Source organism: Aricia agestis, chromosome 9 (assembly GCF_905147365.1).
Source record: "Aricia agestis chromosome 9, ilAriAges1.1, whole genome shotgun sequence".
In the NCBI taxonomy this organism is placed as follows: domain Eukaryota; kingdom Metazoa; phylum Arthropoda; class Insecta; order Lepidoptera; family Lycaenidae; genus Aricia; species Aricia agestis.
In genome coordinates this window covers 3081318-3107980 of record NC_056414.1, presented here as the reverse complement: position 1 = coordinate 3107980, position 26663 = coordinate 3081318, and the positions used below count along the sequence as shown (strand labels likewise).

Sequence of the window (26663 nt, the reverse complement as noted above, 5' to 3'; positions counted from 1 at the left end):
TAAATTGCCACTTTATGACAGACTATAGTCACAAACTGTGGAGATGAACTTAAGGTGCCGTTCCGATCTTTTTTAGTTCCGAATAATTCAATTAAAAAGCCACTTTATGACAGACTATAGTTCCAAAAATTCAAATAATATCCTACATTATGACATATACTATAGTGTGTCATAAAGTGGCATTTTAATTGAATTTTTCGGTACGAAGAAAGATCGGAACGGCACCTTAGGTTTATTTCCACAGTTTGTCCATACTTTCGCATTTCCGCTGGTCGCCGTGCTAACGCTACTGGTCCGATTTAAAAAATTGTTTCAGTGTTTATCACACTAAAACTAATAGGAGCGAAGAAATAGAGGAAAATGTGGAAAAAACGGGGGAAATTATTTGAAAGGGCTTATCTCACGAACTACTGGAGCAATTTTTGTGTTATTTGGCACAGATAAGAAGTAGACCACGTGAAGCATCATAGGCTTTTTTGTGGACTAATTTATTTGTGGATAAAAAGCTAAGTTTTAATTGAAAATGCATTATAACCAGTTTTGTCCGCAGCATCGGGGATGTAACCTGTCTGTCCGTCTGTCATTATATGTCTGCGTAGGCGTTGAATTCATTTAAGTACATTATTTAGACAGAGGAAGTCTGCTACTAATATTTACTAATATATTTACCCAGGAAGGATTTGTTTCTTGTAACTACTGGGCTAATTAAAAAAAAATGTCCAGCTGTATGTATAGTAGACGGTAGACCACGGGGCGTGAGATAGACCACGACTCACGAGCAATTTTTAAGGGCGCGTATTATATCAAATTGCTTTACATGATCGTCTGTAATATCAATATTAATGAAAAACTGAATTTTAAATTAAGATGCAGCAAACTTCAGGAGTCAGGACTAACACTAGTGACTATCCGCCGTACTCAGTGACATTTAATTATGACTAAGCCGTGGACACTCGCAGCACAGAAGAGCTGAGTTGCCGGCCTTTTAAGAGGGAATAGGGAAATAGGGGAGGGTAGAGATGGGAAGGGAAGGGAATAGGGGAGGGTAGGGAAGGGAATAGTGTAGGGGATTGGGCCTCCGGTAAACTCACTCACTCGGCGAAACACAGCGCAAGCACTGTTTCACGCCGGTTTTCTGTGAAAAAGCGTTTCAAGCATATTAGCTTTATGCTTTGTTCAAACCTACGCGACCAGGCGACTGCGAAGCGGTAGCGAGGGTTTATCGCGGCAGTCCCCGAGTGTTACACGTAATTTTTTCAATATAATTGACTATCTATATTCTGTAGCCATATAATATTTAGCTACTTTAGCAGCTTAAATAATAGTCTAGTGGCATTTGGCTACACTATTATGTAGATGAGGCCATGAGGGTCAGTCTCCGAAACGATTCGTTATAAAGAGACTCAACGTAATATTTTTTTTATTTATGGACTCAACTGCGATTCATTTGTCAAGCGGCTCTTGTCATACTATTTGACATTGCAATTATGTTTTGTTCATCGCTGTTGCACCACGTTTGTTGTTAATTATATTATTGCACTGGTCCATACTTCCATACTAATATTATAAATGCGAAAGTGTGTCTTCACGCCCAAACCGCTGAACCGATTTTGGTGAAATTTGGTATGGAGATACTTTGAGTTCCGGGAAATGACATAGGATACTTTTTATTTTGGAAAAATTTACGGTTCCTGGGCGATGCGATGATTGTGGGAGTCATTAAGTATTTAAATAATTCATGACCTTAACAATATTACACCATAGTTACACCATACACAAGGTTCATTTAATTGCTTCTATGAATGAGATTCCTCATGTTTTATTCAAGAAATAATCAAGACGGGTGATCTATGTTAATAAGTAGCTAAACAGTACGGATGCAGATTTGACATTTATTATTTCTGCTAGTCTGGGTTGGTACTACTAATATAATTATGTATATTCTGTGGTCTAGGTTAGGGCCATAAAGATTATATACCTAGCGGAATAGAGCAACAATCTCGTGCTGTTAAACGAAACCGAAATTGGTTTCATCTGTGTATACACTTACACAAGCATGATTGAATATGATTTCTATAAGATTAAATTGTCAACGTGCGGCATGTGCCGACTGGACATCAAAAAAAGAGTGCTGCTGTCATGTATCACACGCAGCGTTGCCAGATTTTTTTTGTACCAAGTCGGGACTTTGGAACTTTTTGAGAAAAAAAAAGCGGGATTCTTCAGTCAAAAGCGGGACAATGTAAAAAAGGGTATAAAATCAAAGTTTTTTGAATTTTTTATCTTTTTATGTGCATTAGAATAACGTTTACGTGGCAAAAGATAGCTAAAGTAGCCAAAGAAAATCCAGCCCTCTACCTCCCGTACTTTTATCTTCATTACGCACCTTTCTTTCTCAGCACGCTGCACGTACGTTCGGGCTTTCCCCGAAAAGCGGGACTGAGCCTGTCCCGCGCGGGACATTTAATTTTGATGAAAAAATCGGGACGTCCCGCCAAAATCGGGACGTCTCGCAACGCTGATCACACGTCTCTTTTTACCACGCAGTTTTACTGATAGTGACATCTCTCTTGCTCAGGCCTTTGTTTCTCTATTCCGCTAGGTATATTAATGAAAGGGCAGGGGGGGGGGGGCAGGGGGGGGGGGGCAGCTGCCCCCCCCTGGATCATGTTGACGACCCTACTAAGTATATTATCTAGTACTTTTATCTATAAAAATTAAAAATTAAGAACGAAATTTTAATATATAATAATAAATTTAAAAACACCTAGCTTTTGAAAAATGTGATTTGCCCCCCCCTGGCCCAGAACCTGGGTGATTTGCCCCCTCCTGGCACACCAGAACTTGGGTAATTTGCCCCCCCCCCCCCCCTGGCCCAGAACCTGGGTACGCCCATGTAAAATAAGATTCATTATTATGTCGCTACGAATAATAAAAACTATTATATCGTCACATTCTAGGTAGGTCCGTCATGTCCCATAAATAAATTTCTCTAATACACACAAAGTACGATTTACGAGTTACCTACTACATAAATCTATAATGATAGATTGGTACTTAAGTAGGTACTCCAATAATGGCCGAACTAAGGTCAGGACCAATATTTTAACATCGTAAAATTTTATGACTCTAATTATTGTATAGGAAGGTACCTTCCGTTATCCGTCATACCTTCAATTCTAATTGTATATCTATACTTTAAAGATTCTTTGTTTTATTTTGTACTTGAAGACAAATAATTTGATAGCATTTTAAGTTTGACAAAAATGTGGTCACTCAGTTTAATAATAGAAGTTTTTTTTTTTGTTCCCCCTTACATGATAAGGGACAATTTCTACATTTATTTATTTATTACATGTTCGTATTTTGACTGTTATACATGTTTTTATTTACACTTACATATTTACATTTTGTACGAGACATTATTACTTTTATACATACATAACTTTTCCATCCTTGTAACAACTTTGCAATAAATACTTATATCTAACATTTTCTTGACATTTTAATTTTTACATTTTACTTTACAACTCAATTTTCATCATTTTTCATTTTTATCACAACTTTTGCTTATTACATTTATAATTGAGAGACATTTAATAAATTTATTTTACATTATTTATTTACTTATATTGTACCTATAATTATATACCTTGTATTATATACCTTGTTTAATAATAGAAGTTATCATGTTCAAACTTAGAGAAATCAACTATAATACTATTAATAGAATGTAGCCCTGTTAAAACGTAAAAAAATATACTAATCTAAGGTGTTATCATGTGGTTCCTATCAAACAGGTTCTTAATCTAAGTTGACGCCATTAAGTAAAAAAAACGAACGAGCTTATTGACACTAAACTTTGGTCACAACTTTGAGCTTTTAACATTTTAAGTTTAAAAGTTAAGGTACCTACCCTATACTTAAAAAGTGAGCATGAACCTTTATGTAATGTATTTTTAAGCTTTTAATTACAGCAAAAGATCTTTTGAAAGCTCATGAATAAAATAGATCATTATTTTAACTTCTTCTGCTGGAAATCTTAAAAAGTTTTTGATAATATGCTTGGCAAGTGAAATACTTAGCTTGTTAGGCTAGACTTCACCTTCAAAGCTAGCTAGACTTAGCTAGCTTAGAAGGTGTAGCTTTTTGATAATTTACTTTTAATAGGTTTAAAAGGCGAAGTTTACATATTGTAGAAATGTCCATAGTTATACTTATAAGCTAGTTAGGGTTCCGTACCCAAAGAGTAAAAACGGGACCCTATTACTAAGACTTCGATGTCTGTCCGTCTGTCTGTCTGTGTGTCTCCAGGCTATAACTCAAGTACCGCTATAGCTACACTTCTGAAATTTTCACAGATTGTGTATATCTGTTGCCGCTATAACAACAAATACTAAAAATAAAATATATTAAATATTTTCATATACAATAAACGTGATTTTTAAGCTATTTTTTGCTCGATATTAATAACGGTAATACTTTTGCTCTGTATTGGTACAGAACCCTTCTTGCGCGAGTCCCACTCGCACTTGGCCGAATTTATTATTATTATTACGAACAAAAAGTTCCCAAAACGCCAAAACTTTAGTGTCTTACAAAAGCTGATTGACATGGGAAATGGTTTCTGGGAATCATTAATTAGGTAGGTGTATAATGTGTCTGGTTGTCTGGTTGTCTGGTTATATACAATAACGATCATTCATTAAAAATTTAAATGATATTTCGGTTAACTCATTCATTAAAAATTTAAATGATACGAGTTTTGCCGCAAATCTGCGTCATTCTTCCAAGTTGATTGATAAAAGTTTTGCAGATTTATTAAGTTTTTAACATAGTTAATGGTTTACGTATTAAGCACAGTTGAACTTTAAGTCAATTTTCATAGGCTTAAAGAGTTATATGCTAAGTACTCACATACGGTTTTGCTCTATAGTTTTACTCCGGATCGAAGGAAATGGTATATTTGACATATTTAATTCCATCGAGCCGGCTCGAAGCGAGCCTTCGAGCTGTCAGTTTTGCAGTCCACACGGTGGTTATTGCTCGATTTGGAGTAAAACTTAGCATAAGGTTTGTTAGGTTTGTTTAATATACTTAGGGCCTGTTTCACCACTTTCTGATAAAGTGCCTAATAGGCTATTCACTACTTTTTTGACAGATTCTCCATGCTCGATCTGTCAAGTTAATTGGTGGATAGCCTTATCAGGAAGTGGTGAAACAGACCCTTAGTAAATAATAAGTTGTTCGCAACTTCGTTTGTCCGTTACTGTACGCAGCATTTGTTTTACGCGTAAGCCATGCTTTTTATCGGGAAATGGGATAAAATTATCTTAGACGCCCTTTCTGACAAATAAAAGTTTTTCCCAATTAAAATTTAACTGCATTGGTTCAGTGGTTTTAGTACCAAGATTTAAGAAGTATCTGCTATACAGACAGACATTTTCTTATTTATTAGCATAGATGCATAGTATCGCCACAGTATTACAATATAATTGAATGTGGGAGAGCCACGCTTCGGCAAGAATGGGCCGGCTCGACCGGAGAAATACCACGGGCTCTCAGAAATTCGGCGTGAAACAGCGCTTGCGCTGTGTTGCGCCGAGTGAGTGAGTTTACCGGAGGCCCAATCCCCTACCCTATTCCCTTCCCTTCCCATCCCTATCACCCTATTCTCTCTTAAAAGGCCGGCAACGCACCTGCAGCTCTTCTGATGCTGCGAGTGTCCATGGGCGACGGAAGTTGCTTTCCATCAGGTGACCCGTGTGCTCGTTTGTCCCCTTATTTCATTAAAAAAAAAACTGTGGTATCGCGTATTATTTTATTGTTGTTCATTATTATTCATCCATAAAGTAAAGGCGTTAAGATTTTGGGATTATCTAACAGCTACAACTAAGCCAGGCTAACACATTATAACGAAAAAAAAATTGGACTCTTCTTAACTCTAATAACCTCACTACGTAGAAACTTAGATTAATGACCAACCATTATTCTAAGCATAAAAAGTTGTTTGTCCATTCAGGATTTTTGGCCTCTAAGGCTGCGTTTCCACCGGAGCTGAGCTAAGATTTCCACCGGAGCTGAGACAAGAACCAATAGAATCGTTTTGCTGAACGAAGCCAGGCAAATGAAGCGTTTCTATTGGTTCTTAAAAACACATTCCTCGCAACGCAACGCAGTCTAGCTCTGCTCCAGTGAAAACGCAGCCGTGTCTAAACACATTAAGCTGAAGTTACGCGGCGTAAATAACGCATGATTACGTCAAAGGACGGAACGCGACGGAATAGTGTGTCATTGGTAATTTAAAATACATTTCGGGCGTAATCATGCGGAATTTACGCCGCGTAACTTCGGCCTAGTGTGTTTAGACTTTAGACACTTACTTTAGCCTTGTATAAAAAGTTGTTTGTCTAGGTGCCGCGGTGTGTGCTATGGCCTATCGCATACGTAATGACCGCTACGTCGGCGGTAGATCTGCCTAACCGACTGCTGACCACCGCCGAGTTCGTTGCCGCGCTAGTCGTTACCGCCTTCGGGTCTACAGCATATGGTATGAACTATGATACAGTAGGGTAACTTTGTACAAATTAGAGAACATAAGTTTATATAGTGCGACAGAGGGACAAGTTATAACATATATTATAATAGATGACGCTCGCAACTCCGTTGCGTCAAAAATAGTTTTATACAGTGCAACAGTTATACAAGTTATAAAAATACTAGATGACGCCCGCAACTCCGTTGCGCCGAAATTCGTTATCGCGGGGAACCGTTCATTTTTTGGATAAAAAGTATCCTATGTCCTTTCCCGGGATTCAAAGTGTCTCTATACCAAATTTCAGCAAAATCGGTTCAGCGGTTTGGGTGTCAAGAAGCAACAGATAGACAGACAGAAAGACACACTTCAGCATTTATAATATTAGTATGATAGTAGCGTTATTCAGATGGGTTCTTGAAATATTTGTGCACGAGGAACTGTACTGTACTTCGAAAAGTATACTATTTTATTCTATACGAGAATTATTAATGTAGCTTCGTTCTATGTTCGATCCAGTCCGTTTCCTCTCTGTATAATATTATCAGGAAATGACAAAACCAACATCAATGACGTTGTTTGAGAATACTATAATTTTACTGTGTGATGAGAAATATATTATATTCAATAGTAAACGAAGTATTAACAAAGCATATTTTAATGTAAGGTGCATTGGGGCAATCTCGTAAAGTTTTTGGAAGAGTGAGTAAGTAACATAATTCGATCGAGAATTGATGTCTTAAGTTCTATGAGATCACGTGGATTCGGGCGGTCTAGTATGATGATCTACTGTCTGTTGTGTATGCTGTGGTGTGACGAAATGTTGTGAAATATTGTGACATTTTGAAGAAGTTTATGGGCAAATTATATGGGTGACATGTTAGGATTAATATGAGACGGTAGTTAAAGTTACTTCCTTCGTTTTAGACTTTAGACCTAAAGTGGTTAAAACAAAATACTTAAGTCTTTACTCTTTAGCAATAATATTGAATGTTAATTTTTTACTCAAAGTTTACGTGAATAATAATTATTGATTAACAATATAAAATGTTTATCTGTCTTTCTGTTGCATTCAAGTGTGTATGGAAAAGGGCATAACCCAAAACCGACAAAATTACTTTTAATTTGAGTTAGCGGAAGTTCGTTGCCTTGAAAAACTTTCTATCTTTACAAATTGAAATTTTATTCACCAAATGTAAATTCAAGTTACCTAATTAACATAATGCTAAGGGCCTGATCAAAAAGTTTCGACAAGATAGATGACTTCACGAATATTAATCGCGATACTTTATATTTTTAATTGTTTTTAACTTTTATTAATTAATACATACTATCTCTATAGGCATGGTTTTGTAGGCGTGTAGCAAAATATTTGTTTTAAAAACGTTTTTAGCATGATGTACCATGTCTATTTTAATCGGTCAAGTGCGAGTCGGACTCGCGCACTAACGGTTCCGTACCGTTATAGAGTGAAAGTAGGGAAAAATTGTGTTTTTTGTATGGGAGGCCCCCTTTTTTGTTTATTTTATTTTAATATTATTATTAAATATAAAAATACACATATTATTGAGGATTTTGAGTCTACCAAAAAATACCTCGAGCCAAAAATACCAAAAAAAAAACATGTTTGTCGTGTGGGAGTCCCCCTTAAATGTTTTTACCCGACTGCCAGGAGGGATATGTGTTTAGCGCGTATCTTGTGTGTTTGTAATATTCTTTATTATTAGTATTTGTTGTTATAGCGGCACCAGAAGTACACAATCTGTGAAAATTTTAGAAGTCTAGCTATAGCTAGACTTCTGAAACCGCTATAGCCATGGGCGTGGCATGGCATCATGTTGACGTTCCTACTAAGTATATTATCTAGTACTTTTATCTATAAAAATTAAAAATTAAGAACGAATTTTTGCCATTTGTTTGCAATACAATATTTTTACAACTAAAAATTATAATTTTTTTATTCTTTATAAACACATAGCTTATGAAAAATCTGATTTGCCCCCCCCCCCCTCCTGGCCCAGAACCTGGGTGATTTGCCCCCCCCTGGCACCAGAACCTGCCAGACAGACGGACAGACAGGCTGACAGACAGACTGACAGACAGACGGACAGACAGGCTGACAGACAGACGGACAGACATCGAAGTCTCAGTAATAGGGTCCCGTCTTTACCCTTTGGGTACGGGACCCTAATAAATGAGGAAGTCTATTGTCCGTCTGTTAACTGTTACGTCTTAAGTCTTGAGAGCGGGCTGCCAAATTTTGCTGTGTTTTCTCATAAGTATTAGGATCCCAGAAGACGATTGACTTAGATGAAATTGAGATTTATGTAATCATTGTATATTTATCTGATATTTGCCTAACGGAAAACACGATTCACTTATTTTGACTCGATAGTTATATTTTTCGAAGTTATGAATCTTTCTGAGCTTTTCAACAAATATCTGTTATACTTATTGAGTTACTATCATTAAATAACTTGCACTACTACAATATTTTATTTTTAAGTAATCATCAAAAACATTTTTGGGACTTACGACCTTTACTTTCGTGCTATAATGCGGGAACCGTTGTTACGCGATATTGTACATATTAGCTGCAGCGCAAAGCACAAAATACTCGGTGGCACGATTCATGGAATCATTATATCACGATTGGAGGATAGCGGGTGTGTGTAGGCGGGGCGGTGCTTTGATATTTCTGACAACTGGCTCTTAACTGTGAAACTTCTAACCAATTTTGATAAAATTTGGTATTGAGATAAAGCGAGTCCTAGGAAAGAACATACATTAGGATAGCTATTTTATCCCGGGAATATGTATGGTTCCTGCGCAAAACGAATTTCAACAACATAATATAATCGGGGGCACGGCAGTGCCCCAGCCAAGCTTTTTAGCAAAGGTCATTTTTCCAATATTATGTTAACGAGTTAAAGCAGGGGCGTATTCAACAGGTCTCGGCATGGGGGCCCTATTCCTGACCACGGGCGTGATGGGCGACGTGATGCCCTGCGTCGACCTGCCCCTGTTCCTCATGTCTGGGGCCTTCATCAGGATATCCTCTCTACCGCTCTGGCTGTATCCTATCAAGTACGCGTCACACTTCTACTACGGAATGGATGCACTGAGTAACATCTATTGGAGACAGATTCAGAAAATTGGTAAGATTGATTTTTTTTACACGTGGCAAAGCCATGCTTCGGCACGAATGGGTCGGCTCGACCGGAGAAATGCCACGTTCTCACAGAATACCGGCGTGAAACAGCGCTAGCGCTGTGTTTCGCCGAGTGAGTGAGTTTACCGGAGGCCCAATCCCCTACCCTATTCCCTTGGGCGACGGAAGATGCTTTCCATCAGGTGACCCGTTTGCTCGTTTGCCACCTTATTTCATTTAAAAAAAAAAGGTTTTTTAATTAGTACTTTTTACCTTTGGACCGCTATGCATACGGGTACGGTCATACTAATGAATATTTGTTATATTTAACCGACTTCCAAAAAGGATTCCGAAAAGGAATATTGAGTACAGAAATAGTTGAGGTTTAGTCGAATTCGGAAAAGGCACTAGGTATTAGATAGGAAAAAATATTTATTACTTTTTAGTTCATATTATAAGGATGTTATTATTGTTTAAATTTTGGAAGTCGGTTTTAATTTTTTGTTAAAAATAATAATAATATTAACGAACGATAAAATATAATATTTATCGTTCGTTTTTACAATGTTACGAGTGTGAGAAAAGTTACTTACTAATTATTTTTCTAATTTGTATACTTATTTACTTTTGTCTGTACTCCTAATTTGAACTAGCAATAAAATAGTTTTTATGTAATAATAAATCGTGTAATAAGTTCATTGCACTATTTTTTCTATGTAACTGCCGCCATAAAAAGTTAACTTAATTATATTATTTCCGCTGATGAATCAAACTAATAACAAACAAGGTATAATTATTTACTCACAGGAAGTGTTCGGGTGTAATAAATAAAATGCCTCCAACTGCCGCACTCAGGGTGGAACAATAATTACTTAAATGTAATTAATTCAAAATTTTGACATAAGCCCCATACATTATCTGTCAAACTCTTCATTAAATTGAAAGTTAAATGTCTCTGAGTACGGCGGTAAGCTTTGTATTTAAATACCACCATAGAAATGTTTTTGTTTTCGTAAGTAATAGACAAAATCTTATCTATTCTTTTAAGCCCAATTCGACATCTCCACAGATTGCCCCCTCAATTCCACCCTCTGTCTGCCAAACGGAGAAGCGGTGCTCATGGAGTCAGGGTACTCTTCTGACTTCGTATACCAGGATAGCCTGGGTCTGGCCACCGTCACAGCGGTCTGGAGTATAGTGGGCTACTGCGGACTGAGGAGGGAGGAGAGTAAAGGATATGCTTATTGATGATGGTATTTTATTTGAACCCCCCTGATTGGTCTAAAAATGCGGAGTGAAGTTAGCCGCGTTTTGATCGCATTTGACATTTAGTAATGCACTAATGCAGCTAACTTCAGTCTCTAAAATGCGGAGTGGAAATAGCCGCATGTTACTCGTATTTGATATTGTGTAACTTCAGACTTAAAAATGCGCGATAAAGATAGCCACGTTTCGCTCGTATTTGACAATTTGTAATGTCAGATACGAGCTAGCTTCAGACTCCAAAATTCGGAGTGAAGATAGTCGAGTGTTGTTTGTTTTTGAAATTTTTATTTACTCTGGATGGGGGTTTAACTCTACGGATTAATAATTGTATTGATGACTGGGAATTTGTTAGTATTTTCGATTTCATGCTCAAAAAGAAATAAAGTACAAATCATCATATTTTATTCATATAAAAATCAAAAACACGTCATAATTTACTACTTAATCTCACAATATTAACACATCTACATTGTACGTATTAAAAAAATAAAGAGAGCATGCAAAAACACATTTCCTATATTTTATAGGAATAAAAAAATATATTGATAATATCAATGATTCGATTTTGCCGTGGCTTCTCATTCGTCCAGGCTAATTTAAAAATAATTATAAAGGCATCTGTCAAAATACAGAGTAAACTTAGTCGCAGACCACGACATTCGCGCAAAAGCAGCCAACTTCAGACTTTGTTTAGCAAATATTAGAGTGAAGTTAGCCGCGGTTGCTCCAGATCTAATTCAAAATTAAAACTTAATTGTATTTAAACTACGAACACTCCTTAAATTGAAAACATGCACTGAATATATCGCTCTGAAGTTAGCTGCTAAATGCGCACAGCACAGTTCTTAATCAGGAATAAAATAAATTTGTGTATTAGGTTAATAAAACTAAGCTAACTTCAGAAAGATATATTCAGTTGGTAATAGGAAGTAACACATGTATTTACATAGTACATCTACAATTTCATACTCGACACAATCAATAATAATATCATTGATCCCAGCAAAGGGAATAATAAGCTTATAAGGACATTCCTCAAACTGATCGCATTTATTCTCAAAAATAAAGCACCTTAATATACGGGCGTCCCTCGACTTCTTTTGACCACCATGATGAAAGCAACAGTATGAGCGACACAGTACATAATACATAGACACACACAATTCCTCCAAAAGTGCGCTTCTTCATAACCAAACCGCTTCAAAACCTCCGGTCCCGTCTTTATACACGGCATACCTTTGACGTCTACACAGGCGATGGATTCTATCGAGTCCCATTGTAGGATCGAGATAGATTCTACTCCATAGTAGAAAGCTGAGATGTATTTCAACCAGGCGACGTAAGGTGACACGCTACCTAAGTTCAGGTAGATACCAGAGAACATGGTGCCTACCAGCTCGAAAGGCACCGATACCAATGCTGCAGTCTCCATTTTGTCGAACACGGATGATAGGAAGGAACCTTGAATGGAGAAAAGGGTATTGTAAGTATAAGTTGTGATAAAATAGGTCTTTGAAAATTGGCTTTTAAACACTAAGATATAGTACATAATCTATTATATAACTTACGACTGATACCATACATGGTACTTAAACTGCGATTGGTCTATTTAAAACAAAGTTTAAACTGATACTTGAATAAAGCATACTTTAGAAAGGAAAATAACTAATAACTATGGAGATTGGAGATACAAAAGCCGATATCGTAAACTAATCGTAAACTAAGCCTTGAGTAGCTAAACACGCTAAACAGTAAAATGTTATCATCACGTACATCCAAACAAATTTTACTCTAGGTTAGTGTGTATCTATAATAGTACTCCAGAAAACTTTTATACTAGTAGACCCAAAAATAGTAGAATTAAAAATATCATATTATTATATTATGAATTACCACTTCAAATGATATTTCAATTAACACTAAACACCAATAAAATATCTATATATTTTATTGGTGTTTAGTGTTAATTGAAATTAAAGGATATGGCCGACTGGCCCATAGACGACCCTAATTATTGCAATAAAAAAAACACCAATAAAATTCATCTAAACTCACCATAAGCATTCGCGTAGTTGGCACACAGTATGGTGATGAAGGAGAATCCCAGCCAGTCCTGCAGTCCACCGGTGAGACCGGCGACGTTGAAGATCAGCGTGGAATACACCAGCGGTTCTATCACGGCGCGCGGGATCTGGAATTACAAGTAATCAATCATGAATACAGAAATTGGATACAAGGTTTGGATTAATGGATAGTTTTGTTAGGTTGGTTGGAGGAACTTTAAATATTTATGTTTCCATAATATTGGTCATATTGGTTTTCATTGTGACCATAGAAAGGGTATTTCTTTTTATGGACGAATAGGCAAAACGACGAATGTTCAAGGTAATCTCCTTCGTTGATTAAAATATTATGTGTGGTATTTCTACCCTTTAGCATTTTTACCGGAGGCAGAAAACACTCACAGAATTTTTTGAGATTAGCTCTTATCTATGTGATGTCTACTGCCAAACAGGCATAATCATTATGATTAGTATCATCTTCATTATTATCATTTATATCAGTGATGTTTCCATTCCATTCTTGTTAGCGATAATTTATCAGCTGTTATCACTAACAAGAATGAAATGGAAATAGTCGTTTTCTTAATAATTATCAGTATTTACGTTGTCTTCATTATCGTTTTCATTGACAACTTATTATAGTTAAGTATTATCTTATATAGTTAAGAATTGTTGTGATTTGTTTGCATTAACAGCTTAAAATACTGTTATAGGTTTTGCGGGCTCACAGTATTTATATCTACTTACGCCGAACGTATGTTAGTATGTTGGAATGTTCCTAGTTCTCGGTATTAATAACCATAAAATGTTAACTGTTTTATAAAATATACGTTGATAGTTGATACTCAGTGAAGAACAACGTGTGATTAACTTTTAACCAGTAACTATACTTGAAAATTAATAATAAAATGTATTTACACAGTTGCTAAAATCATTTAACTACTGATCGTAAATTAAATATTAATTGAATATTTACCACCCGTGGCGAAATCTTTGACTATTAAAAAGTCTGTAAAAACAGCTCACTGCTAACTATAAGTGTAACCGAACAAGTTAAATTTAACCAAACAGGTTTTTGTAACTACGGATGTAGTGTGGGAGATAGTTTTGGATGTCCGAAGTTGTTTCGAAAACTACATTTTTATTGCGACTATTTCTCCGACAATGTGGATTTAAAGGCGGCCACCTATTTACGGTTGATCGTTTCAATCTATTAGATCGATTCGATCCAATAGAGCAAATAAGATGGCATAAATTGTTTCTTTCTTCTGGCGACTTGATTATTTTATAATTCTTGATGATTACAGACTATATCTGTCTCAACTACCTACCTAATTAAATAAAAGTTACAATTACAGTAAATATTAACTACATGTTAAGATAAAGATTAACTACATGTTAAAATTTTACCCGTTGGTTTTACACGTACCCTTGCATCATAAACTTTATGATGCAAGGGTATACGTGTAAAACCAACGGGTAAAATTTTAACATGTAGTTAATCTTTATCTATCTATATCTATCTATACTTATAATAAAATCGTAGAGGTAAAATTTTTGTACATTGAAAATAAACTTGAAAAAACGAGTTAGGGGCATGTTAGAAGAGTAGTAGTTTTTGAAATTTTTGTTTCTCTGTTTATCTGTTTGTACGCTGGACCGATTTCAATGAAATTTGGCATGGTGATACCTTACATCCCTGGTCAACATCGTACATACTTTTCTTTTAACCGACTTGCAAAAAAGCTTGAGCTGTTTGCGGCCAAATTTACAAAATTCTTTTTTAGTTGTATAGATTGTTAATCCGAATTTGATACCATGTTTTCAATAATCGGCCAAGTGCAAGTCGGATTCGCGCACGAAGGGTTCCGTACCGTTATAAAGCAAAAATAGGCCAAAAATTGTGTTTTTTTGTATGGGAGCCCCCTGAATTTTTTATTTTATTGAAATATTGTTATTAATTATTAAAGTACACCTATAATTAAGGCCTTTGTGAAAATTTCAAATGCCTACCTCTTATCATCATTGATATCGAGCAAAAAATGATTCAAAAATCAAGTTTATTGTATGGGAGCCCCCTTAAATATTTAATTTATTTTGTATTTGTTGTTATAGTGGCAACAGAAATACATCATCTGTGAAAATTTCAACTCTCTAGCTATTACCGTTCTTGAGTTACAGCCTTGAGACAGACGGACAGACGGACAGACATCGAAGTCTCAGTAATAGGGTCCCGTTTTTACCCTTTGGGTACGGAACCCTAAAAACGGTGACTTGATAATGACTTTCTCGGGATCGGGAGGTATCGACGGAACTCCTTTACAACAAAAACATTACAGTAATTTCCACTTTTTTAAAAGTAAAAATTAACATAACATGCCACCAAAAAGTAAGATTGGCACCAAGGCATATCCCAGGTATAATATTATTGATATTTATTTATGCAGACATAACAGATAACAGACGTTTTATTAGTTATAAAATATTTGATATTTACCAGTTACCACGTCCATTTTATTATAAATATCTAAATTCTAAGTTATTGGTTTATTATGCGTCAAATGTCAACCGTTATCAATTTTATGATTAATCTAATTTTGGCTTTTTTATTGAAAAAATAATTTAAATAAATTGGATCATTTATATCGGTTCAGCATTATCAATATAACTTATAGTCTGGTTGTGGTACACGTGCTTATGTTTTGTGAGCAGTAGCTCAACTCATGAGCTTTTGACGCCTCGTTCTTAAAAATTGGATCAATAAAAGATAAAAGAAAAAAGATATTATCATTTCCAACAAAGACTTTGCCATAGGTGTATACTGAGCACTTCGGTGAAATGCCTTCATTAATTGTAAGGGATTACAATTAACATGTCAATCAACATACTTATTCTATCATGTCGAAGCTTGTCGACACTAAAATTATTCATACAAGCATCTTTATTCTTAGCCAAGGACCTTTACTTAGTTAAGAATTAAGATCATCTCGTTTCCTAGCAGTCTAATACAGTAACAAAGAAAGAGGAGTAGCTGAAGATGAAGACAGTCTCCGTAATGGTGAGAAAGCAAAGAATAATGAAAAACTCACCCAAAATATAATTTTCGATAAATAATATGGCAGCGGGGAGTACAATCCACTAGCAGACTCTCGCAGCAGTATTCGGGACTTCCCCAGGGAATGTAAGGAAGATGGAGTAGCCGAAGAGAAAGAGCGTGTCCGTGATGGTGAGAAAGCAAAGAATAATATGAATAAAGAAGAACTTACCCAAAATATCATCTTCGACAAATAATACGGCAGCGGCGAGTATAGTCCACTGGCAGACTCTCGCAGCAGTATCGGGACTTCCCCGGGGAACGTAAAGAAGACAGAGTAGCCAAAGAGGAAGAGAGTCTCCGTGATGGTGAGGTAGAGGAGACCTTCGGCGTTCTGGATGTCGCGCTGATCGAGCTCCTTGAAGTGGCCCATGTAGGGGATGGAGATTATGAGGCCGACAAACTGAAAAGAGTAGTAACATAAATAACACAGCCAACTAATTAAATAATTATGCTTTTAGTGGTTTAAGTTTGGTTTTTTGAGGTCAAGAGTACGATTCCTGCAGTTGATAAAACTAAAATGTTGTTTTCGAACTCCTTGAAGTGGCCCATGTAGGGGATGGATATAAGAAGCCGACAAACTGAAAAGAATAGTACACGTAACATAAATATTGCCATTGAAATTATCATGCTTTTAGTGGTTTGGAGTTTGGTTTTCGCAAGTGGGTTTGTTTCCTGTGGTGAAAATAGCAAAAATGTCGTTTTCAAGTTTGGTTAGGACAATGCAGGTGCACCTGATTGTCAGACAAGTAAGATGATCCATGCGCCGGATGGGCATGTAAAAAGTCGGTCATGCGACTGATCTCTCGCCGGTTGTATCAGATTTTATCAGTCGTACCACTCGTGATGGGCTATAATAGGAAAGGAACATTGTGGCCTTGTGTATTGTGCATTGTGCAAACTTATGCACTTTAAATTCCCCGAGCAAAACGACCTTGACCATACATTTGACGCGTTGCCGAGATCGCACAAAAATCTTATTTTTTTACTTATCTTAGTTCAAAATTGATCAAAAAAATCAAACGGGGAATATGTTGTTAATGAAATTGTCTATCTATTGTCGTGTGTTTCAAATAAACGTAATTTGTAAATACCAGGAAGATGATGAATGTATGTCTCAATTTTAATAAATTGGTATTACTTTGGAAGCTAATATCATGAGAATAATAATCAAAAATAAGAAATTAATAACGGAGAAAGGAATGTTGATGTACTTCAGTATATCAACATTCCTTTCCCCGTTATTAATTTCTTATTTTATATTTTTATTATGATTATTGCTATATTTTTATTATGACTTTGTAGCTTTCAAATTATGAGTTTATAAGGCTTTAAATACGGTAAATTACGGCATCTCCGTAGGGGGAGCGCCTTAATAAAATCAGCCACCGACGCTACAATCGGTAGAGGAGCTAATAATTTAAGGTTGAAAAATTATCATCGCTTTGAAATTTGCCAAATTAATAGTAAGCGATTAATAATAAATGGAAATATTATGTTCTTGGTATTAAAAATGAATATCTACGTGAACGATGTTGTGGACATCATTATGTACAAAAATGTAATTTATTCAAATAAATGATTTAAATTCTAATATGGACGCTGTTAAGCATTCGTGCACCAAACCACAAAAAATTACGTATTGAGTTATAAATGCAGTTATATTATGTCCTTTAAATGATTTAGAACAAGACTACATAAACATTTAGCAAACAAAAATTGTGGGTTAAGACACAAAATATGCTTAACAACGACCATATAAAATTTTATAATGAACTTACCAATAGTAACAGGAATTCAGATATCCACAACGCCTTGTTGTGTTTGATGGACTGTATGTTCCTCCACATTAACCAGTAGAACTGCACGAAGTAGTTCACTTTGACTCTGTTTGGACAGATTGGAACATTATTCATCTTCATGGTCGTCATTGTCATCATCAGTAGTATGATTTGAAATAGCCATTGTGCTAGTATAACAACTGCTTCTCTGGTATCGCACGAATGCAACGTGTAGGTATTAGGTATATTAATAAACAGAACAAACACTCCTTTCGATTTATGGTGAAGGTAGCTTTACAGCACAGTATTTATTTGTTATAGGGTGTCGATGTATGTGAAAGAACCTTCCTCTTAAATCACTGTGTCTATTGCCGAAAACTGATTAAAACTCCTTTCAGTAGTTTAAAAGATCTAAGCGAACAGATAAAGAAAATTATGAAAGAAAAAAGTATTTGTATGAACCATTAATTCATAAATGGTTAAACGTAGACATAACATCCTGTACATTTATGATCTATGAATAAATTAGTCATACAAAATGATATACACTTCGAGGAAATAATTTCTTATTTAAGGCGTGAATTTGTAAACTAGATGCTTATCTGAATAATATTAGAAATATGGAAATTGGAAATATTAGAGTCACCAAAAAAGATTAGAAACATAAAATTGAAAATTTATATCATAAATTAAAAATACTTACAGGGTGAGATATCTTTCGAAATACAGGTTCTGAAACAAAATATAATTAATTATTAATGTTACAAGGTTTTTAGGGTTTTTCGAAAGAAGTAATTTAACTTTAACAGTGTCTTTGACTAGCTTCATAGAGAAATATAATACACAGGGCATAGCTTGTTTCCATTTTGACGTACCTAAGCCAATAAGCTACTCTGCAATAAGCGTTAGTGAATAGAAAAACTCCTGTCAAAAACTTAACAACCGGAAATAAGATATGATATATATTTATATTTATTATAGATTCAGTAAAAACTAGATTTCAGCTGCCTTACCCCTGAGTCCCGACAGAATCCGAATTGATTTCAAAGCTTTTTCTACTTCCGACATATTATGTATACTAGCGCAAATTCGTGATGCGGCTCAATTTGGTACTGATTCGATCTCAACGGCGTTTCGTACTCCTGACAGCTTTACTAGCGCTAGATCTTTCTGCAGCTCAATTTGGAACTAATCAGACTCGTAAATCAAAATCGTATCAGCTTGGGGGGAGGGGCGATACTGCAGGTTGTGATGATAAATAGTAAAAAAAAACATAAGATTATATCTGTGGCAACACATGAGCAAATCACCATTGACCATTCTGATTGACAAGTAGATTACCTCACAATATAAAAAATCTACATTTTTGCCCCTTTCTGCTCGATACAAATAAAAACAACTTAAAAAAGGGCCGGGCACCGGGCACTCTACAAAGTGCAGTACTCCCAAATTAATAATGCGCATGGAAATCTTCGCTAACTGTCGTAATCACGAAATATGAAACTTGCATTTTGCACCTTGTTCAAAGGAAATAGAAGTAAATATCATATAGCCGGTGGCCAAAGCTCACCGGTAAGCCATCGCGGCGTTATCATGGTAACGTCCAAGCAACGTCAGGCGCCTCTACATCGCTGCAAAGCGCTGTTTTTCTTAAACAAACAGCGCTTGCAGCGACGTCTTCCGATGCTCGGGAAATACGTCCGTTGCCGAAAAATTACGAAAATTTCTATGCGCATTATCACTTTGAGAACACTGTACCTAGCCAGTGTTACGGAACCCAATTTTTTCTTAATTCCTCTGCAGAACGTTTAATTTGTAATCAATATTTCAGTCCTAATTAAATCGTGCCAGCCAAAATAAGCTAATTTACATCAAAATCGACTTAAACTTTCGGTAATTTATACAGAGATAACAGAATATATTTCGACATAGATAACATCAAGTCAGATAGTTATCTTATTATCTATAATCTATATTCGATAGATCTAACTAAGATAAGAAGTCTGATCTTCTATAGCAAACATAACACTGGATGTGTTGATTTTGTTCGTTTTTATTATAATTTTTATGGAAAAAAATGTCATAGGTCACAAATCCTAGATTGTATAATGATAATTTATAACGTTTTTGGGAATGTAGATTTGGCAGTTGTCACATAATTTAAAATATTACCTTGTAACTTGTTAAACTCCAACGTTGTTGTTATTCCAACGGCTTTTTCGCTAAAATCTGTCAGTATGCCCATTCCTTCCCATTTCTAATGTTGTTATGCTAAGCATGCAGATGTAAAACAATTTGGAATAAACTCACCTTTCCATCCAACGTCCCATCGAAATACTCTGCTTCGTCCTTCACATCTCCTACTTGACTCTCTATCTCTGACGCGATGGCTGACCGCTGGTACTCGTTGCATATTCTCCTTATTCTCTCTCTACTGTCCTGCTCGTTGTCTATCTCTATTCCGAGGAGAGAGACGTAGTATTCCGCCGCGTTGAAACCCACGGGGCATTTGAAGTTTAATCTATGAGATAAAGAGAGATTTAAAACTATTGATTTAATGGATCATTAATTTTGTCATTTATGAGACACTTAAATGGAAAATTTTACTGGGACATTTTAAATAGATTCTTAATTTGTTGATAAAATATTTTGGGTATGTAATAACTAATATATTTAAAACAACTTTTTCCATGGCTGGTTTTCTATTTGAAAGAAAACGCCAACGCTTTGTCACTTGTAACTTGTCGGGACATTGAAAAGTCGAAAGAATTAATTGCCACCCTGTATAAATTTTAGAACTAGGTTTTCGATCTGGTGGATCGAAAATTAGAACAAAAAAGTATGTTGGGACAACACAGGCAATCGTGTACCACTACGAGTATATAGCAATATACTCGTACTTCTTAGATTGTATACTCGCATTCTGATAACTGATATAACCATAGCATATACCATAGTAATTATGCCAATTGCCAAGATATGGCCCAATTTCACCAACGATTGTTAAACCTAATGAACGAATTAGTATCACGTTACCTCTTTCGTTTTTCATATGATTTATGAATCAAAGAGAAGACATGACATTTTAACAAGCAGTTAACACTAACAGACGTTGGTGAAATTGGGCCTAAAGTTTTTTTTCCGGTAGCATAATGTCTTGCTAATTATTAACAAATGTTGCATTTCCTTTATATATTATTCAACACATGAATATTATTAAAATTGTTGTTTCGTTAAATTATTATTTTTTATGACTATTTATTGTTATATTATTCAAAACGATATTTTTATAGCCTGCATATTAAAAATTGTCTGTTTAGCATCTAACATCACAATTTTTATTAATAATGATTTAAATATGATATTATAGCACATTCTAGTTTTTACCAGATTCGTCATATTTAGCAAATATGAGCTATTTATTGGATTTTTAATAGATTATTTAGTTCTAATTGGATATTTTTCTATGCAGCACGAGCTTATTATAAAGTCTCATTTCAGATCGGTAGGTGTTCATTTCTAAATAATCGAGACCATTTCTAATTTTTTGTTTGGGTTCGATACACTCATATGTGAGCTGTGCTATACAAACAACATTATAATTTCTTGATCTGTTTTTAATGCGTAACGTGATTATTAAAACGCAATGTTTGTTCAATATCGCTTTTCAACCAACTTCCAAAAAGGCGGTTATAATAAATGTTCGGCTATGGATATTTTCATTGGTCCACCTTTAGTCTCAAGTCTCAACGCAAACCGAATAAAAAGCTAAGAGTGGGTTGCAACTTGCACCACAGGCGTTGTTATAGCTACAGTTAAGGTACATTTTAGCAATAACCGGAACCGTAAAAAACCTAAAAAAAGAGAGAGAAAGAGAGACAGAGAGAGAAACACGCGCTACCGCACAGCTTACAATTTACAAAGTTACAACTATAGCAATTTTGCTCTAGTTGTAATATACCGACACCGTGTCGGTACAGCTAGAGCAAAAAGTTGTAACGACATGACAAACGTGTCGACGACACGTTTGTGTCATGTCGTCACTACTTTTTCTGTCTAGACTCTAGCCCCCCTTTCGCAACGCGCGATAAGGAACTTCGTCCCAAAAACTAAAAACTACTCACGACGCGAAGAACTGATCCGCCTGCTCGATCGTCCCGTGGAAGGCGATCCTGCCGCTCGCCAGCAGCACCACCTGGTGAAACAGCTCGAAGACGCCGGAAGCGGGCTGGTGGACGGAGCAGACCACCAGCTTCCCGCCGATGGCGAGGCGGCGGAGTCGGGAGACGACGGCGGACGCCGCTGACGAGTCCAGCCCGGTGGTCGGCTCGTCGCAGAAAAGGATTGGTGGGTCGTTGAGAAGCTGTTGAGAATGGTCATCGTTGAGAAAATGCCGTAGGCCAGCCGGCAGCCATAGACGGACCGCATCTTGCAGTCGAAACCAACTGCAAAATGCGGTCGCCGCACGGCGATCTCCAGTTTCCATACTAAATTCATATCTGCAATACACGGACCGCTCGAGCAGTTCTTGAGCGGTCGGTGGAAATTTCAACGCGACCGCTCTTATAGAGCAGTCAGACCCGCTTGCAACTTGCGGTCCGTCTATGGCCAGTCATAAAGGTGCTCCCCTCACCGGGAGCATTCGCGTGTAATGTAAGTTGTAACGTTACAGAGTCGAGCATTACACTGAGTGAAAAAGGAGGACTGAGCATTACAATGCACACCTTAAAATGATAATGTGTAATACATATTTTGATACAGCTCGTAACATTAATGCGCTTTTTAGGGTTCCGTACCCGAAGCGTAAAACCCTATTACTGAGACTTCGATGTCTGTCCGTCTGTCTTGTCTCCAGGCTGTAAAGAACCGCTATAGCTGCTAGAATTGAAATATGGCGTCATTTTAACCATTGTTATAATCTCAGAACAGGGAAATAAGGAGAAGTGTTATGTAGCGCCGTTTATATGGAAACCTATGTCGCCGACTTCAATGACACTATATGTATTGTCAGCATAGTGTCAACGGTACACGGTCTAGTGATGTCGGTCTATCTACGGTGTCGATTAATTATTATTACGACGATATCGATGTATTCTGGTAGGTATTTAAATACTATTAAAAGAATGAAAGTGATAAATAATTAATATTACAGAGTCTAACAAAAATTACTTAAAGGCCGAAAGGGGTTGAAATCATCCATGATTACGAAAAACTTTTACTATGGGACCAACTCAATTCGGCAAAATAATCAGCTGTTTGGCAAAATCGTAACTAGGCAATAAACATTCATAATATTATATAACCAGATGTTAAGTTGGAAAAAGACAAATATGTCTGCGAAAACCGCATTCAAATCGGATCAGTAGTTGTCGTGTGATGCTGGAACAAACATACAGACAGACAGACAGACACAAAAAACTAGCCACAGTTTTGGCTTCTATAGCGATGTAGTAACATCCCCCGATTATTATTTTTTGAATATCTTTAAGAAGGAAAGAAAGGGACCCTATTCCTAAGACTTCGATGTCTTATTGTCTGTCTCGGCTGTATATCTCAATAACCGCTACACTTCTGAAATTTTCACAGATTGTGTATGTCTGTTACCGATATAATAACAAATACTAAAACAAATTAAATTTAATATTTAAGGGGGGCTCTCACACAACAAACGTGATTTTTTTGCTATTTTTTGCTCGATATCAATAATGGCAACAGGTACTAGGTAGGCACTTGAAAAGTACAAAATACTCCATTGTATTTATACTTTAATAATTAATAATAAAATTAAAATAAACTAAATAATTAAGGATTCGTACAAAAATACATTATTTGCCTAATTTTGCTCTATTATGATAAGGAACCTTTCGTGCGCGAGACCAACTCGCACTTGGCCGATTTTTTTTCATAAATTTCTCTTTGAATTTTGCGTCTTTGGGGAAACTGAAATAGGACTAAAAGCGATGAAGGTAATACAAATCATTCTTCAAAGATGCACTAATTATTGTAAGTTATTATATGAGTAAGCATTAAGCACCACTTCTTTCGACTATAAAATAAAACTTACGCATATTTATAATAAATTTAGACCTTCCGCGCGGCTTCACCCCCGTAAATTAGGAATTTCAAAGACAAATGAGCCCACAAAAATAGCCTATGACCATCATGTGGTCTACTTTTTATTTATGCCAAACAACATAAAAATTGCTGGATGGTGCGTGAAATAAGTCCTTTCAAATAATTTTCCCCGTTTTTTCCACATTTTCCTCTGTTTCTTGGCTATGAGCTATCTAACTCTGAAAGAATACTTCAAAATTTCAAATCGGACTAGTACTTCCTGAGATTAGCGCGTTCAAACAAACAATCTCTTCAGCTTTATAATATTAGTGTAGATAATAACGCAACCGCATAAAAAATGTCGATAAAAATATCGATACCAAAATCTGCATCACACCACATCACTAGTGCCTTAGTTTGATAGTTCACGGAACATTTTTCGTGAAGAATATTTTTCGTGAAGAATAATTGATTTTTAAATTAAAAAGTCGTAAAAATTACAGTTGGCTGTGATAGGTGATCCCGCTATTTTTGAAATTCACAGTATCGCTGCAATTTTTGTAGGTAATTATAGCACAAGTCAGCATTTTGTTCGCAATTTACGGCGTTGTGAAAACGTGTTTGCCGTGGAGTGATTGACATACGACTGACAATTTGTGCTCATATGAGCAGGATTTGGCGACATGTGACAAGCTCTCTTACTTCTAAAATCTGTGGTTATAATTTAACAGTTGATTTGACATTTTGTTATAAGTAGTTAGAGTTAAAGTTGGTGCAACCTACTCTAAGCATATTTTGCAATGTTTAGTTAGTTTCAAGTGTGGTGTGTGTAGTCTTTATTATTTAAAAAATAATTTAAATCAATCGAGTTTCAATGGAAATATTAGAAAGCTTTAATAAATAGGTATCAAATATCGTTATAGTAATATAATGTTGTCTATCTAAAGAATATTATTCGATTCATTTTCTGTTCTAGTTAATGAGTCCACTTTTTTCGAAAGTCAATGGACTGTTTAAATTAATTCATCGATCTAGATCGACCAAGAAAGCAACAAAACCGGTTTACAATAGAACAAAAACTCGGATTTAAAACAAACATTTCGAAAAAGAATGAAAAGTTCTAATGACCTCCTAAAATTTAAAAATTAATTTCAGTTTACCTAGTTTTGGAAAAAACCGGTTTTTAAAATATGTACGCTCACAAATTCATTTAAATATTGATGGTGCAATATTTTGAAAAACGTGATTTTGTCTTTTGATAAATTATTGACTTCACACTTCATACTTTACTTAATATTAAGTACTTGAAATTCGTAAAACGCATAATATATTATCACTAGCTATTTAACCGAGCTTTGCTCGGTATTCGATAAAACACGAATAAAATGACATTTTCTAAAAATGATTCCTAGCTAAATCGATTTATCGCCCGAACCCTCCTATATACTAAATTTTTTGTAAATCGTTGGAGCCGATTGCGAGATTCAAATAATTATATATCATATAATATACAAGAATTGCTCGTTTAAAGATAATATAAGATGTATAAAATTATGCGTTTTTTTATACATTATGTACGCTCAAAAATTCATATAAATATTGTTGGTGCCTATTGGTTGGTGCCATGTTTTGAAACATGGTGACTTTGTTTTTTTATAAAGTGACTTTGCACATTTCATACTTTACGTTAAAATTATGCGTTACTTACATCAGATAAAATTATGAGTTTTATATATTTCTATTATGAGAGACATATTATTATACAATATAGAGTTATACTGTAGGTATACACTATACACCCTAGAATATTATTACGTCTTAGGTTTGTTACACCATAATATAATATAGCAGACAGTGGACTTCGCAAAGCCCAATGTTATTGCCCTATTGGGCTTTGGTGTGTCACGGCGCGGTAGAAATAGAAACCCCGCCAAGACTTTATTCAAATAAATCACGCACCAAGTGAACCCTACCGCTACAATACCCTGGGCCCGTACCACGAAACGGTTTTGAGACTCAAACAATCGGACGAGAATGCCGCGTCCTGCTCTAACAATGTCATTTCACGTTTGTTAGAGCAGGACGCAACATTCTCGTACGATTGTTTGAGTCTCAAAACCGTTTCGTGGTACGGGTACTCTACTTCGGGAAATTTTTAAATGAGTGTCGCGGTCGTAGGTCGGCGTGCGCCGTAATTCATTGCGTCTGAGCCGTTCATACTTCATACTTCATAGTATGCTTGCATGTTGCAGCGGTACCACGTGGTACAACGCGTCAATTTCAGGCTTTGCTATCACAGTTTGACCCCCCACCTCATATTGTCCATACCAAAAAGCAGTTCATCTTACCTGGACAGCCAGCGCCACTCGCTTCCTCTCCCCACCAGACAGTGCCTTCAACTTGGTCCGCTTGCAGGTGGACACTCCCAGGTCCGCCAACAGCTGCTCTATACGCTTCGACCTCATGGTAGAATTTGAGCGCTTGTCCATCATCAGGCGGGCCTGGGTAACAAAATTGTAAGCAATGAGTTCAAAACTGAAGATAACCCATTTAATATTAGCATTTTCGGCATCTAGAACTGCCCCGGGGCAGGGTGAGCCGTTTAAATTACTACTCATACCACAGAATATATAATATTAGTAGTACCAACTTATACTATGACTTCCTAGTACTAAGTCTAAGTGCATCGTGGATCACCGCTTTTGTTCGGCTATTTCCG

At 36.0% G+C, this 26663-nt stretch overlaps 2 protein-coding genes across 3 annotated transcripts in view; one reads left to right on the top strand and one right to left on the bottom strand.

Moving 5' to 3' along the window:
- Window positions 1-10934, top strand: part of LOC121730225 (protein white-like) — a 31516-nt gene extending 20582 nt beyond the window's left edge. The window contains exons 10-12 of the mRNA XM_042119181.1: window positions 6415-6550; window positions 9487-9693; window positions 10756-10934. Of these exons, the coding sequence (XP_041975115.1) occupies window positions 6415-6550; window positions 9487-9693; window positions 10756-10934 (522 nt within the window). The remainder of the gene's footprint in view (window positions 1-6414; window positions 6551-9486; window positions 9694-10755) is intronic.
- Window positions 10935-11337: 403 nt separating this feature from the next.
- The window catches only part of LOC121730224 (protein scarlet-like), a 41542-nt gene continuing 26216 nt past the window's right edge, over window positions 11338-26663 (bottom strand). For both annotated transcript variants that reach the window (XM_042119179.1, XM_042119180.1), the window contains 8 exons: window positions 26293-26445; window positions 22015-22253; window positions 20201-20411; window positions 18594-18622; window positions 17891-17996; window positions 16282-16512; window positions 13008-13143; window positions 11338-12413 (listed from right to left, as the gene is read on the bottom strand). In XM_042119179.1, coding sequence (XP_041975113.1) covers window positions 12025-12413; window positions 13008-13143; window positions 16282-16512; window positions 17891-17996; window positions 18594-18622; window positions 20201-20411; window positions 22015-22253; window positions 26293-26445 — 1494 coding nt within the window. In that variant the 3' untranslated portion in view covers window positions 11338-12024. The remainder of the gene's footprint in view (window positions 12414-13007; window positions 13144-16281; window positions 16513-17890; window positions 17997-18593; window positions 18623-20200; window positions 20412-22014; window positions 22254-26292; window positions 26446-26663) is intronic.